We start from the raw sequence: 16255 nt of genomic DNA, 5'->3' as shown, positions 1-16255 counted from the left end.
GGCTGCCACCAAGTCCCCTCTGAGTCTTCTCTTCTCCAGGCTGAACAGTCCCAAGTCTTTCAGCCTGTCCTTGTATGACCTGGACTTTAGGCCTCTAATCATGTGCGTGGCTCTCCTTTAGACTCTCTCGAGCTTTTTCACATTCTTCCTGAAGTGCAGCACCCAGAACTGGATGCAGAACTCCAGCTGCGGTCTCACCAAGGCTGAGTAGAGAGGGAGAATGACATCATTAGCCTTGCTCGAGATGCCTCGGTAGATGCATGCCAATGTTTGATTTGCTCTGCTAGCTACAGCATGGTGGCTTGTGTTCATTTCATGTCTATCATGACACCCAAGTCTCGTTTGTATGTGGTGCTAGAAAGCGTAGCACTGCCGAGCCTGTAAGTGTGTTGTGGATTATTTCTCCTCAGGTGGAGCACTTTACATTTGTCCATATTAAATGACATCAGGTTGAGGTCCACCCATCTCATGAGCCTGTCCAGGTCAGCCTGTATTGCCAGCCTGGTTTTGAGCATGACCACTCTCCCCCATAGTTCAGTGTTATCAGTGAACTTTGCTAGTTCGTTTTTAATACCAGAATCCAAATCATGGATGATTTCTAATTCTTCAGTTTGAGTTTTGCCTTCAAGTCTCTATAGTTTTATTTTCTGAGTACAGTTACTCCGAGGTCAGTGATGAAGTGTGCAGGGTGGTTAGTGGTCTGCCATGGGCTTTTGTTTCTTTCTGTAATTGATGGCAAAATGGCATCATTTCATTCTTTTGTGTAGAGATCATCCTGTCTATCCAATGCAGACAGCATGGAGGCACTGTAAGCAGGTGATAGCATATATGAGCAGGTAGAGGAACAAGTGAATGATCCTGGGCTATTATAATTTGTTTGGTCAAGGGGTGATGTTATCTGTGCTGATGAGAGGGCACACCTGGCATCTGGGTCTGTAGTAAGGCCTAATGGCTTGGTGAGAATTGAAGTTAGTGTAGCCTTTGTGGGGGAAAGACAGCCCTCCAACCTCAAATGATCTCTCTCCAGCAACATCCCAGGCTATCTTTTACCAGTCCAAAGAGCAAAAGCTACCTAGCAGCTGTTTTTTGTATCCCAGCCACTGGAATCCCCTTTCCCTTTTGGTTCCTAGGAGGCAGAACAGGTGACCTACATGGCTGGTTTTCATTGCACTGCCTTGCCCCAGCTGAGGCATTACTAATTTTTTTACAATTTCTCTGAAATATTATTAGTAATGTTCCCATTACTGCTAAAGGTATCTCCCTAACCCATTTTTGAATATTTGGTTTTCTCAAAGATAATGTATGTTGCATTTTGTTACAGGCCTTGGAGAGTGAGTTTGTTTCATGCCAGCTTCACCAGTGGATTGATCTAATTTTTGGCTACAAGCAGCAAGGGCCAGAGGCTGTCCGATCCCTGAATGTATTCTACTATTTAACCTATGAAGGAGCAGTGAATTTGAGTTCGATAACAGAGCCTGTATTGAGAGAGGTAAGTGTTCATTAAAAATTGGAGGAAAAAAAACTTGCTTAAACACTGCCATTTTCATTCAGTAAAGGATTCCAACTTGCTGAACTTTATCAGTAGTTCTTCAGATCTCTGATTTTCTGGGGAAGCTTGGCTGTAGACCAGTGAGGCCCAAGAGCTTCAAGTCCTGAATGTTAGTCACTGAGTTTCACAAAACATGTGGACACTTCTGCAAATGGTGGTCTTAATCTCTCTCTGCCTACATTCTGGATGCATTAAAAACTAAAGAAAAAATAAGTGTTAAGTAATTGGTTCATTTTCATATGTACTGCTTGTCCTGTGTACTAGGTCTCAGATCTCATGAAAAAGTGTATGATGAATTTCTGTTTTATAATATATTCAAATTATGAGAATTTTTATATTTGACCTCTTCCTTAACTATTGTGTTATCAGCTTTGCAACCTTAGTAACTTTCTTTTATGAACTTTTATACTCTTTTATATACTCCTGTTATACTACTCTTTTATAACTTTCTTTTCATATGTAACATACGTAGAATTCCATATAACTATAGAATGATCTCCTTTATTCTTCTTCGGTCTTGCTGTGGTGTCATATTAAAACTTAAAAATGTTGTATTTTATAGGAAAAAGGAAAACGATACATCTTAAAATGATAATACCCCATGTTAGTATAACAGAAATTGTATATGTGGGAACAATTGCAGGATTTGGCAAAAATTTATTTTCTAAAATATTCCTTGGAACTCCTGCCAAATATTGCTTTGTGAATTTAAAAAGGTATAGCTTTTGTTAAAAATACAAAATGGTTCATGATGGACTTTGCTTCTTTTGTTCAGAACAGTAAATTTGAACCAAACATAATCATATGTATATTAACTATAGAAAAAAATGTGACTTTTACAACATGTTTTAAAATTAAAGACACTGAGAACAGATATGGACAAAGACACTGTTCTATTAAAAAGCATAGCTAAATATAAATACCAGAAGGAAATATTCAGTTGAAGTGGAAAAAGGAATATTTGATTATGGAATTTCCACACTCAAGCATTCATTATAGAATTTAAAAATATATTAGGTTTTCAGTTTTGCAGTGTAATATTTATTGAAAGAGATATCAAAGCAGGGTCTAGTAGCCATTTCAATAAATAAATAGTGTTCCAAATTGCTACTTTACCTGCACATACAGAAAATCTGACCTCCAGGTGAAACTTAGCTAACAGCGAAATACTGCTGAAACTCATATTTTTTTTCATTTCAATAATTATACTTTTCACTGTACAATGACTAGGGAACACCTCTTTGAAAGAATTAGTTAGTAGACTCCTGAAGTAGTGCAAAGGTTTAAGAGTGTGATGGAAAAAATCCAAATGTGATTCTATTGCTTGGGCTTAAAAATATTTATTTATTTTTTTAATTTTCATTGAAGTTAGTTTTGTTTTATATAGGATATATGAAATTTAGTTGCTATTAAGAATGGATCTTTTTATAAAAAGAAAATACTGAATATGCTAAGACTGGTTGGCATTAGTGGTACAAGAAATATGTGCTATAAATCTAATTTTTACCTTGTATTTCTCTCTTAGGATATTTTTTCTTCTAATGTTAACTTCCTAGTGGTTTATACTTGTAATAGAGAAGCATAAAAATAATCTTTCTATAAAAGGAAGTTGAACAATGCAAATAACTGAAGGAAGAGTAATCAGAGTAACAGCCTGCAGCACATTAAACTTTTATGTAGTTTTTAATTTTTCAAGAACAGCTGCATTATCAATATAACTGTGATCCATGTTTACTTACACTGTAGCCTGAAAAAATCATTTAGGAGCAAAAAAGTTAAAAATCTGTTTAAAACGCTGTTATTTCAGCTTACAGATAGATGTGCCCTTTGTATGAACACACACAACAGCCTGTTCTCTAAGTAGGAGTCATGATTTTATACTGGTTTTATCTGATGTAATCCTTGCAATTCTGGCTTGTTGACTGCTTTTAAGTTGCTTCATACTGTCTGCACCATAGAAGTGAGTGGCCTAAAAACAGGGGAGGGAAAGAAAAAATATCGTGGTTGGGATCACAATGATGGAGTTGTTCAACAAGCATAAGAGATTGCTGAAACTTTTCTGCTCGAGTCAAAAATACATATACAAAAGGTCAACAGCAAAATGGGTACTATCAATCAGTATTTGTTTTGAGCATCTTTGCTGTTTGAAGACTTCTCAACTGCAAAATTTTCCTTAAATATTTTTCAGCAAGCCAAGCAAAAATATTTCTAATAATAAAAATCCTTCAAACAATTTGATATCCCTTTAATGTATCTTTATTTTGTGTAACATGTAATCTCTCTATTATACACACAGGCATTTGTAATAAAAATGCAGTGGCTGATCAGTTGTCATATGTGTTATCAATAAGTGTGCAAAGAGAATTCATGAATGTCATCATCAATAGTGAGATATTCTGTCTTTAACTCATGAATGAAGATGAAAGCAATAAAAAAATCAGATTGTGTATATATCTGTGTGCTTAATCAGTCTGTATCTATGTGCTAAATGAATTTATCATGCACCTTTGACAGCTTCACTTTCTCCCTGCCTACTAATCCATCTCCCTGAGGACTTACACTAGCATATCCTATCCTTGAGCAGCTTCAATCATCTGCCAGTTTTGCTTTTAAATCAGGCTGCCAGAAAATGTTTCCTCCTTTTTGCCCTGAAATCATCATAGTCAAGGAGTCAGATGAGTTTCTGGTCTGGCAATTAACAATGTTTTTAGACACAAAAAGTTCAAGTATTTTGTTAATATACAGGACTAGAGGTAAGGAGTTTTATGCCATTACAGGGAGGAACATTTTTGGTTTTTAATGGTTTAGAACACACTTTTTTTAAAAAGATATTTTTCTTTAAATCATAACATTTGTATTAAGTCACAAAAGACTTTTAGGTCATGCAAGAATTTTAAAAGCTTCTGTAGTCTTGGAAATTTACAAAGTACTAAGAGTCAATAATCTCATGGAAATAAAGTATATTTAAACCATGGGAATATCTCCAAATGGCTTGTGTGAGGGAAAATATACACACCCTCCCTAGGCCACATTAGTAACTAAAAAGTAAGCCTGAAGTGAGTGTATTGATGGTGAATCCTCACATCTGGGTACTGGTAACCTGGTTCTTCATCAGAGGCCACACACAGAATAATACTGGGAAAAAAACTGAGGAGGGGAGGAGTTTAGGCTAATGCAAAATTTCCTCTGGTCTCTTAAACTGCTCCAACTGGCATCACTACTTTTACAGTTAGTCAGGTTACATATATTACAAGAAGGAAACACTGGTCTGGGTAGGAAAACTACCTGATTAAAACCATATTTTAACCTTTTTTTTCAGTTGAAAATGTAGAACTTTTACATCCCTTTATACTGCTGTGAACAATTTTTCCTGCCATTCTTTCTGCCTATGGGAATAAAGGAAGTGAAGTATTTTGAAAGGATCTGACTGCTGTAATAGAAATTCTTAAACTCAAATGCAGACCTTGGGCCACATGCTACCTTCTGGCAGATAAACCCATGGGAGTGAAAAGCATGCATAATTTAAAGGCAAATCTCTGGTGGGGGTAGTGCAAGAGAGAGATTGAGACAGGGCAGCAGGGGGAAAGGGGCCACAGCCAGGATAACGAAGAGATCTAGTGAATCTGCTGGCATGTCTGTGCACATCTTCCATTTTGCTCTCTTGGCTTCCCATTCTTCTAGCTGTTTGGTGTAACAACAGCGCAATTAACTTTGTCCCCTGTGCTCACTTATCTGTTCCAAAAGAGATTCAATGTAGAGGGAAGTGACTGCTTAGTGAGCCATTTGTATTTGCTCTGCAACATAAAAAATTTGCCAGAGGTAATGTTGCATTTAGTACCAACTCTTTGTTCTGTCTTGAATTGCCATATCTAGATCTGTGTCAAGGTTTAACCTGGGACAATAGGGACAGCAGAGACTTCTGGGTGCTGGCATGCCACTGGTACAGTCATGTGGCTGCAGTGGCAACTGTTATTTTTCTGCTCTCACCCGTGCTCCTCCGTGCTCCACTAAGTCAGCACTTGGGGCTCCTGACCTGGTCACCTCACCTTAGTTACGCTACTGCAGTAGTGTCCCACATGCATATCTCTGTTCTGAAAAAGGGCTTCTTTGGTTTTTGGATGCAAGAAGAAGGTTGCCACACTTGTCTATCTAGATCTACTGATAGTAAATTAAAATTATGCTTTATTTTTTTAATTAGTAATTTAAATAGTAGACCATTGTTCAACCTTCTGGCCAGATCCCACCAATGGGGGTAGTGTGCAGGGTTGGTCCTCAGGTACTGTCCGGCATGCAGGGCCATGTCATCTGGAAATTTGGCAGTATGGGAGTGGCAGCAGCATTAATTGCTGTGGTTCTGGAAGCTGTGACTGTTAATTCTGCCATCACTCCCCTGCCACCAATTTCCAGACCCAGGAGGAGCCCTGCAAGCTGGAGGTCAAGCACTGCTGCTCTAGATACTTTTCACTGGTTTGATTAATTTTCCACACAGTATTTCCTTTGTTTTTACTGCAAATGTAGCTCTTTCCATAATGGCTACACAAGAATGAAAATAGCCGATTGAGTCTTTGCAATTGGCAACTAATCAAGAACTGAAACTTGACAAATTGCATGAAGTCAGTGGAGAATTTGTTTGATTTAGATATTTCATGATTATATTTCCTAGCACATATCTCCTTGAAAAGCCCCCTTTAAATTGGTGACTGTGTGAGGTAGTATATTTAGAGGAAAATAAACTAATCCCCTTCCCAAAAGCTACTATGTAGTATTACAACACAGAAAATCAATTGCACTTAGATATTTTATTTATTTAGTTATTTGACATTGGTACAAGGATAAAAGATATTGAATACATATCGAAGAGAAGGAAAAAAAATGAAGGCTGCTGCTTTTCCCTTTCATTATTGTGTTACTAAGATGCGCATTAATTGTATCAACTCAAATAAAACTTAGGACTCTGTGGCTAATAGAGTTCACGCTTTTACCTCAAACACTCTCAAGGGTGTGCAGGTGAGCAGGTCTGTTAGAGATGGACAGGAACCTTTCTCAAACTGGCAACCACACAACTGTAGAAGTGCAGCCAGTGGGCACATCTATATGGGATGTTTATTGTGGGCTCCCTAATTAGCTCTGCAGTAGTCTCAATATCTATGTGTGTGGCCCTGTTTGGCTGCTGGTAACTAACTAACTACACTGCAGATTAGTACTTGTAAATACAGGTACTTTCTTGCAGCAGCGTTCTTTGTGTAGCAGTACCCATGCAGATGCTAATGGGGTTTGCTGGGGCACAAGGGTGCTTCAATGCAGGGCTGCCTACCAGCTAGCCCCACACTGGAGCACCCTCATACCCTAGCCAGCCCCTCTGTAGCATGTAGAGCTGGGTCAGAGCAGCCTTAAGCTAATGGGCTGACCGCCCCAGCCCCTCCCCCCCCGGACCTCTTGTTAGCCAGGGCTGCTCCAGTCCAGCTCAACATGCTGTGTTCCCAAGCACACATACAGATGTGACACCCAGGAGCAATAAACTCCATCAGGATATGTGCCACAGTTTATTCATTCACCTTAATTCCGTATGTAGATGCACCCAGTGTGGTTTCTGAGCCCTCTTCTGAAGCTTCAAGGAGGTCCTGTTGGGTGGAAAAGCTGGCATTTTTATGATGATGGCAGTGTGCTATTTTATTTTTGAGTTAATTCCCTTTTTTTTGAGTTTCTAATAAACGTTTTCAATTAGGTTGTTATGGCTTCTAGACTGAGTCAGTGCTATTCTATTGCAGGTCATTTCAGGGAAAGAGTAAAATCTCTGAGGCAATATAAGAACAGGTGAATTTGCTTCTAAGCTCCACTCAAATTTTTTGGTGACAAAAGTTTATTTTCCTTAGATTATGATGGTGCTTTGGTGTGTGTAGGCAGAAATTTAGGACTAGCCTAAAAGCACTTACAAGAGGTGAGGTCAGCACTTCAAAGCAAAATAATTTAAACATCTTTGCGAGATCAGTCAGTTTACTGTGGGTATACTTATGCATACCAAAAGGCAAAGAAGAGGGTGGTATAAAACATTTTCAAAATATTTTATATTGCATTCACAGTAAATTAATAATTCAGCTTTATTTTTTTAATCAGTAATTTAAACAGTGGAATGAAAAAGCTAAATCAAAATCCAAAAGGGTAAAAAAAGGAACCAGTAACCCACATATTTTTCAATAAGAAATCATCCTGTTTAACCTAAGGCTTTGATTGTTATTCATCCTTTGAATACAACCTTAACATTTTATACACGAAAAGTAATCTGGATAACATTAAGAGGTGTGGCTTTGTCCATTCCATCAACACCTTTCTTTGTACCATTGACATTTTATTTCCAGACATTTCAGGAAACATTAATTGTAATTAGCAGAGAGAGCTAGTTTGAACACAGTCTTTGGTATATATTTCTTCAATGTGCTTTATATGTAGGGTATATAAGGAAGATAATTGCGATGTCTTAAAAATAACGTATCTTTTTTGTGGGCAAGGACAGTGCAATTTTTGACCCAGATTAGCGTCTTTGAGTAAATTGAATGCACTTAAACTGATCCCTTGTAAGTGTAATTTTTATTTTTAAATATTTACAGTTTGAAAGTTTTCCATGCTTTCCAAAAGAAGCAGCAAGGATGTTTAGTTTATATGACCCAGGTTTCATGACAGTAGTAGCAGATCTGATATCTTATCCCAGGGAAAGCATTTTTGGCCTCCCTTTTTACCACGCTTACGGTGGGAGTTAATAGTATATTTCGGCTCTAATTCAGCTGGGGAACACTGACAGCAGTGAATCTTTCACAAAGTATAAACACAAGTTGTATTTATAGCATAGTTAACATTTACTAAATAGTTGGGAAAATAATCAGCATGTCTGTTTTTAGCAGGTGGGACACACACTTTGTTGTGGCAGCAGTGGGTTGCAAAAACTGGAATAAAGTGATTACAAAACTGTCAGAGAACAGTAAATTTTCAAGTGTTGAATACAATAAGTGAAGAATTCAGGCAGACACAATTCAAAGTGTTGTAGAAACAATCTCTGAAGAATCTCTGGCCAGAAGTGTGCTGTGCAGATGGTATGTTTGACATAGTGCAGCACAGGAACTGTGTGTGAAAAGCCAAATAAATGTTAAGGATTAGTTTAGTTTTAATTGAAAACCAGCATTAAAAAAATGTCATAAAGTAGTGCCAGATTTAAAAAGAATAGATCAAAACCAAACACATTATTTTCAGGGCCAGTTGAAGGTTAATTTGTCAACAGTGCTCAGTGTTGAATTCTGACTTTTTCTTATGAAAGTCTCATGGAGAACAATCCTGTAACAGAGATATTGTATGGAAGGGAAAGGAGGGAGAAGAACGTTTTGCTGGACAAGTACCTCCTGCTAGCCGGGCCACAGAGTATGAGATAGTTGGAGAGAGGAAGTTAGCCAGGTTAATTTGAAGACAGTCAGAAGGCATGGTAGATCTGTACCTTATAGACTAAGATGTATGTATATAGAGCACAAGCTTTTGTGAATCCAAGTTCACTTCATCTGATATACATGTCTTAGTTAGTCTATAAACATTCATATCCAACCCTGCCTTCTGTATAGGATCATTAGCCATGGCTGTTACACCAGTTGGGGCTCAAGATATGTGGGGAGTTGGGATTCTTCCAGTTTGGCTTGTATTTGTGGCAGTTGACCAACATTTCCTTTGTGCATATATTTAATTACAAAATTCCTTCATTTAAATATAATGTAAGCACTTTTTATCCTAGTATCAGGAATGCTACAGAAATATAAGAACATAAGATAGACCCTGAAGATCTGGACATTTGTCCATCAGTTATGGTATCCTTATTTACTCTGATCAGTATGTGGTGCTTCTGAGCAAGTATGTAGGACGAACATTGGTGAGCATGCACAGGATTGCACCTAAGAGATGTGATACTTCTTGCAATTCTGCAAGGAGCGTGTTTTGACATGATGAATGTGTTTTACTTTCCTTAGTCTTCGTAACTACAGCCCTTGCCAATCAGTCATAAAATTAACTAGGTTTTCACATTATTTGAGAAAACAGTAAAAACACCAATGTTTTTGGGCTCTGGATATTCACTTCATTTTATGGTGTATTTGTCTGGTTCTGTTATTCTGTTGTAGTACATCTCCAGCAGAAAAGATGGAACCTTTTTTTTTAATTATTTTTTTAGAAAAAGAATACATGAATACAGTGTCTAGTATATAAAGGTTTTTTAAAATTTTTGAACGTGGCTATTCTACACTTGGAAGCAGAAAACCTCTATGGCAGTAGTAAGTTCACATAAATTAGCAGGTCAGCTGAGAGTGCTTGTTTTTTCAGCTTCTGATTGAAATTCAGGGAATAGAAATCTTCAGCCCAGTCAGTTCCCTCACCTCTTCTTGCTTGACTTGTTTTGTGGAGCTATCAGTGTGGGAGGGGGCTTCAGACCCCACTGGGCTCCTTATATTTTCATTCCTGCCTGGCTGGTCAGGTTTAGATATTTATGATGTTTTTGGCCAGCATTACAGAAAGAAGTAACCAAAATGGCGTGAGAGTAAAGCTCGGGGTAGAAGCACTATGGTATTCCCACCCTTCCAAGAGTGATGGGCACGCTCTAATCTTTCTTTCAACTGCCAGGAGTGAGGAATATGAATGTATTCCCCCTTTTCCCTCCCCTGCTTCGTAAGTCCCCAAAATCAAGTAGTAAGATAGATTTATAGACAACATCAGATGAGCAATTTTTCTTTTTCATAATGCCAACATGCTGCGATGGTTTTCATTTATTTTAGTGTGTGACTCAATAATATTTGAATAATTTTTTTTGAGTAATTATGAAAATAATCCAATGGAGATTATATCCTTTTAGATTGTTCTTTGTGTACAAAAATATCAGTTGTGTATGCATAGACAGTATTTTATTTACAAGAGCAATAATATTTTGATATAACAGGGAAGAACCTGCTTCTTGAGTGAGGGAGCTGGGGTCCTACTGAAGCTGCTCATTCCACAACAGCCTCCAGAAAGCATGCTAATCTGAAACACAAAATGTTGCATTTTATCAATATGATTAAAAAATAAAATAGTCATTGCTTTAGAAAACTGTCCAAGTTTGTTTAGAAAAAAAAAAAAAAACAGTTAAGCTATCCGGACTTTTCAGACTGAGATGTTAACCAACGCAAAATAATATAACTGATTTTCTCTATTTACAAAAATGCATAACTCTTCTTAGTTGCGTGTCTGTAGTTTTCACAGGTTCTGAAATGTCTTAGATGTACTCAAAATTACTGTGTGTTTGTGTTTATATTGTATAATAACCAGAGCTTTTGAGAAATAGAATTTCCATTTTGTGGGAAATTAAATAATTTTCTGATTGATCTTTGTTTTAATTTAAAATATTTTGACCTGTCATGATGTTTAATTTTAATTTTTCCCCACCATGAACTCACTTTTTTTTTTTTTAATGGAACGTTTCATTCTCAACAAATGAACATCTTCCAACAGAAAAATTTTGTCAAAGATTCTTTTTACTGGCTCTGGTATTCATGTCTTAGAAGAAATCATATTGTTTTGTTCTTATATCATTGAACCAGTTAAGAATCATTTTGACGAAAATGAGTGACAAGACTCTGGACAGTTCTTGAAGCTCCCCATATGTTCCTACTGCACTGTGTTTGCTATTTTCCACATTTAGTAAAAAATACTATTGCTTTCATTAGTGTAATTGTTCACTCAAAATCTTTAGCTGATAAAAATGACTCTGAATTGTTCTTTGCGTTAAAATAAGCCAAATTTGGTGATTGTTAAACTTATGACATACTCTGTCCCACTCTCACAATTAATTATATTTTTTGTATGCATGAAATGTCATGTTTGCCTTATCTGTGCATTTTTAAAAACATGTTTCTCAACTTTTATTTGAATTCTTGGCCATTTTTGTCAGTCTCTTTGAAGTACCACCAGACCTAGTTTTCTAGTTCAACTTTTTATCTGCTTATTTCCAGTAGCCAGAGATGTAGGTGTTTTGAATGAGCACATCAACGTTCCAGACAGAGATACTGTTTGAAATTATCCGTGAACCCAGTGCCTCTGAACATTATTGAGTGACATTTGTTTCTGTTGGTTGTGTCTGCTCTGACTAACTGGTTTCTTTCAGATTGGCAGCTGGGATTACAATATAGTAGACGGACAGCTGCATGAACTGGAGATTGCAGTGAGACTGTGCTAGGTCTCTTCTTAATATGTTTGGAATGTATAGACTTAGACTGAAGCAACCTTATATATCCCTGATAGGGAAATCTATTTTCAGAAATGCTGTTTATTTCCTGTTTTACCTCAATGACTACCATGTAATTAGATACATTAGTCATACCAATTATTTATCTGGTCTCAAATACTTAATATTCTTGTATAACTTTCCTTTCTCACAGCAAACTTCTGAATATGTTTAAAGGGTAGTTAGAGTGTTTTTAACAAACAGCTGAGTGTTTTCCTGGTTTTCATGTAAAACACACACACGTGTACAGCTCTTTTACCAACAATATTATGTCTTACACATATGCTGACTCCAAGATAACAAGGAAAGCATCCCACGTGCCAAAAACACATTCTCCTCAACTTTTAGGTTTTAAAAATAATGAGCAACTAGACAAGTTGCTTCCTAAAGGGCCAGTATGGAAACACTTCTAAATAGTTTGAGCTAATTCCAAGATGATGGAAGTGTCTTAAAATTTGGTTATACGGTGCAGCTTTCTTTGAGAAAGTAAAGGATTTATGCTACATTTATTACAGTCCATTTTCAGTCATTGAGTCCTCACTTTTGTTGTTTGATCTTTTTGCTCACAATATAGGTGGGTTAGTTTTGCCAAGCATTTTATCCCACACACAAGGATTTCGCCTAGTGACTTTTATGCATTTGCAGTATTTTAGATAAACGTATTCCTGTTTTATACCATACATTGGTAATGACTTCCTCTACAAGTTGTCAGCAGGGTTAGAATCCGTTCTTTCAGCACCAGAACACAGACCTCTGTTGCTTGAATTATAGTAATAACTGTACTGGAACTGTAGTTGGCAGCAGTAACAGTCTGTTATACTCAAAGTCGACTGTCTACGGGAAGGAACATGACCCACTCTTGAGAAGCACATCACGCATCTATACAAAATACAGTGTATCTCAGTTATTCTTTCTTTTTTCATTTCTCCTTTTTCCTGCTTGTTAGATTTTTAATGATGAACAATGCAAATGTTTTATTTTGTTTAGAAACAGCAAAAATGATTAAAATAGAATGCTAAAGGTAAAATTGGAACTTAAAATAAGGGACTGAGTTGTTGAAGTTAAAATAACTGAAGCATTTTATTTTGACATGAAAAAATTAAACCGTTCATTTCATTCTTATAACATTGGATGCAAACAAGTGAATTTATGATATTAAAACTCAAGTACTGTATTTTTCCTTGGGTCAAGTGAAGTGCAATATCCCCCAGTGGCAAGCATTTTGGTGGCAACTGTCGATCCTCCTGGATCATGGCATATGCATGAGGGCCATCCAGACCTTCGATGTATATGCATGGGCTGTAATTTTTGGAGGAGTGGAGCCTGGCAGGTATAAAGCAGTAGGGAAGCCTATTGCTTTTTTTCCCAGGTGATGCTTTGCCAATCTTTACAATCTTGGTCTATTGGGAACAGATATCTATTAAAGGGAGAAAAATGCTTTGTAATTCTATTTTCTTTAGTCTTCAGCCTGCTTTTAGCAATTTCATCTAATTGTTATGAACCAGGCTTGTTCTCTGTGGCTATTATTATCCCAGTTGTAGTTTATGAGGAATTTAACTGAGAAACTTAAAATAGAATTTTAAGCAACTACCTGATCAGAATGATTTTCTATCACTGTTATCAAAAGTTGATTATAATCAGGGTCCCAGAGGAAAGAGAGTCTAGTCAGTCAGCCACTAAGCCATTCAGCTGCACTGTCTGAATGGAAACCTGTCAAACATTCAGTGTTCTTGTGTGCTGTAAAGCAACATCTGGGTGGAAGGAGAAGGAAAGCAAGCAATCATAATTGCATATTGCTTAAGCCAATAGAAATCACTGAGGAACATGTGTGTAAACCTTTTTGAATATTGAAGAGTGAGGTAGGAGTGGCAAAGAGCCAAAGTAATTATTTTTGCAAGGACTGCTCAGTTCTGGACATAAATACTGGGTGAAAAGAGGGAGGATGAACCCTAAGCCTTTCCTGGACTTAGCACATATGCTGATTGAATGTATTTTACGCTTCATAGTGTTGTTTCACCTGGTCTTTCAAATAGTTGACATTTAAATCCTACCGATATACGGTAATTGAAAAATTCATATGTTTACATATGTAAAGGCATATTTTCAGAGAGGGACCTCCAATTTTCCCTCTCAGTGCATTAGCATATAATAAAGCTAAGAGAAGTATAACTATTGTAATTGTGCTTTCAGAATGTGTGCATTCTCACATTGGACTTCGCTGTCAGACTCTTTAGGAAATGTGGTACTGTGTATTGGAACGTGCTTGCTGTAGGTCACAAAATCAGCCCTTGTTTCTTTAAAAGACTTTATATCTGAAGCTAAGAATGTTATATCTTGATTTTTTTCATTCAAAGGGCCTTACTTAACGTTTCATGATTTGAATTAAAAATTGAGTCCATTTCATTTTTCCACATCCTCCTTCACTCCCCCCCTCCTACCTCCATCTCTCATATTTAATTTTATAGTTCTTTCAGACATAAGCATGAAAAAAGCAATTTTGACTTAGTTTCTGAGTGTTACTGCAAAGAAAAGTAATAAACATCTGTTTTTACCTTAACTGTATCCATATGTTCAACCTCCCTATCACCCGTCTCTGAAAAAAAATTTACAACCTTACTTGGTGGGCACTGCATACTATTGAATTAACTTTTTTCACAGTTAGATTAGAGGGTATGTTCAGAGACTGAAAATACCTGTGTTTAAGCAGTAGCCAAAAACTACATTGAAACTAAGCCAGGTCTTCATTTGTTTCTTTCTTCCCCTTTTTATTTTGCCAAAAAAGGAAAAATGAGAACAAGGAGGAAGAACAGAAAAGATTCGGAGGGTACAGTAACAGATTACTATTGTAAACAAATGAAAAAATGTTCAGTGGTGAAATTTTGTTCCTAATATTCATTTTTATAAGTTCATTAATAGAGTTCCTAATTAACATTTGACAGCTTGTATGGGCAGCATAAATGTGATTTGAGAAGCAGATAGTGTGGATTCTTAAGGATTAGTTAGGTTGTTTCATTTTATTGCTACATGTTGCGGCATCTGGAACAATTCTAGCTATACCAAAATTGTATTCTTACAGGGGATTAACAGGAAGAAGGCTATTTTCCAAGATATTTGAGAAGCATTGAAAGAGAATGTTGGTCAGTGCTATCTTTTACTTTTTGGTATGCAGTAGGCCTTTAGAGATAGAAATACATAATACTGAAGGACATGTGTCAGAAAAGGGTGTTTCTTTTCATTTTCTTGTTGACTTAAGTAGGTTTCATATTGGTTATACCAATTTCCCTTTATACTATGTAATTAAATGAGTTAAATCAACTTGATTCAATAAAAGCTTTTTCATCAGATGGTGAAAAAGATTCAGTGTCTTAAGATTCCAATTGTGAAGATCTTTTAAGATCTGTACCATCACTTCATCAAATTCTCTTTACAGTGGTTTATATCCATAATCATCTACATTATTGAATGCCATACATATCTTCCCCCTGCCAGTGGACAAAAGGAGGCCATTCATCAGCATGACAAATGCCATTCCCAAGTTTGCCTGAGAAAATGAGGGTTAGCTGGTGAGCTATAATTTGCTATAAAGTCAGGTAATGGTTTCTTGGCTATTGGTCAAATGATTGCATAGTCTAAATTGAATGGCACATTTTCTTTTTCAAAGAGGGATTAATTATTAGGGTTGTGGAAAGCTTTGATAGCTGATTCAATTTGGAGGAAATTTGGCTCAATTTGGCAGCCGAATCTCCAAATCTGAATCAAATCAGGAGACCCATTAAAAGGTCCAAATGGAATCAGAAGCCTCTGAATTGATTCAGAGAGATTTGGTGCCGATTCAGAGATTCAGCCATAGAATATACAGGCAGCAGTCCTCCACAACACTGGACACAGCTGCCGTCAGCTACTAAGTCTGTTGTGGTGGGGGGGGGGGGCAAGGCAGATCAATGCCTCCACAGCGAGGGAGGGATTGGGGCTGGGACAAGCTGCCCAGGTGGGGCTGGGTGGGGGGGACTTTGGGAAGGCAGCTCCCGCCACTGTGCACTGCTGCACGCTGCGGGTCTGGGAGCAGGTCTTCTGGCAGCTCTTGCCACTGGTCCAGGAGGGCATGGGAGCAGATGTGTGCCCCCAGATCTGCATGGGGTGGACTGGGCTGGGCTGCAGTCTGGGTGTCTAGCCCCAGCTGCATCCTGGAGTGCAGCCCTGACTCTGCCTGCCCTGCAGAGCACAGTGAAGTAGGGGCTATGGGGGGGCTGCAGCCACCCTAAAATCCCCGTACCTCCTGCCACTGGCTCTTCCCCAGTCCAGGTGTATGTGTACACACCTGCCCCCATGCCCTACTGCTGCTCGCCCAGCCAGAGTGAAGCTGTGGCTTATCTGGGAGGTGCAGGGAGGCTAGGCGAGTGGTGGGAGGGCATAGCCCCTGCTCC

At 37.7% G+C, this 16255-nt stretch overlaps 1 protein-coding gene across 6 annotated transcripts in view; it reads left to right on the top strand.

Annotated features, from left to right (window-relative positions):
• LRBA (LPS responsive beige-like anchor protein) overlaps nucleotides 1-16255 on the top strand; it is a 591088-nt gene that overhangs the window by 520617 nt on the left and 54216 nt on the right. For all 6 annotated transcript variants that reach the window (XM_090036376.1, XM_090036373.1, XM_090036375.1 and 3 more), the window contains exon 48: nucleotides 1322-1489. In XM_090036376.1, the coding sequence (XP_089892502.1) occupies nucleotides 1322-1489 (168 nt within the window). The remainder of the gene's footprint in view (nucleotides 1-1321; nucleotides 1490-16255) is intronic.

Source organism: Crocodylus siamensis, chromosome 2, assembly GCF_052110815.1.
Source record: "Crocodylus siamensis isolate JL-2025a chromosome 2, ASM5211081v1, whole genome shotgun sequence".
NCBI lineage: Eukaryota > Metazoa > Chordata > Crocodylia > Crocodylidae > Crocodylus > Crocodylus siamensis.
This window is presented reverse-complemented; position numbering and strand designations above follow the sequence as displayed.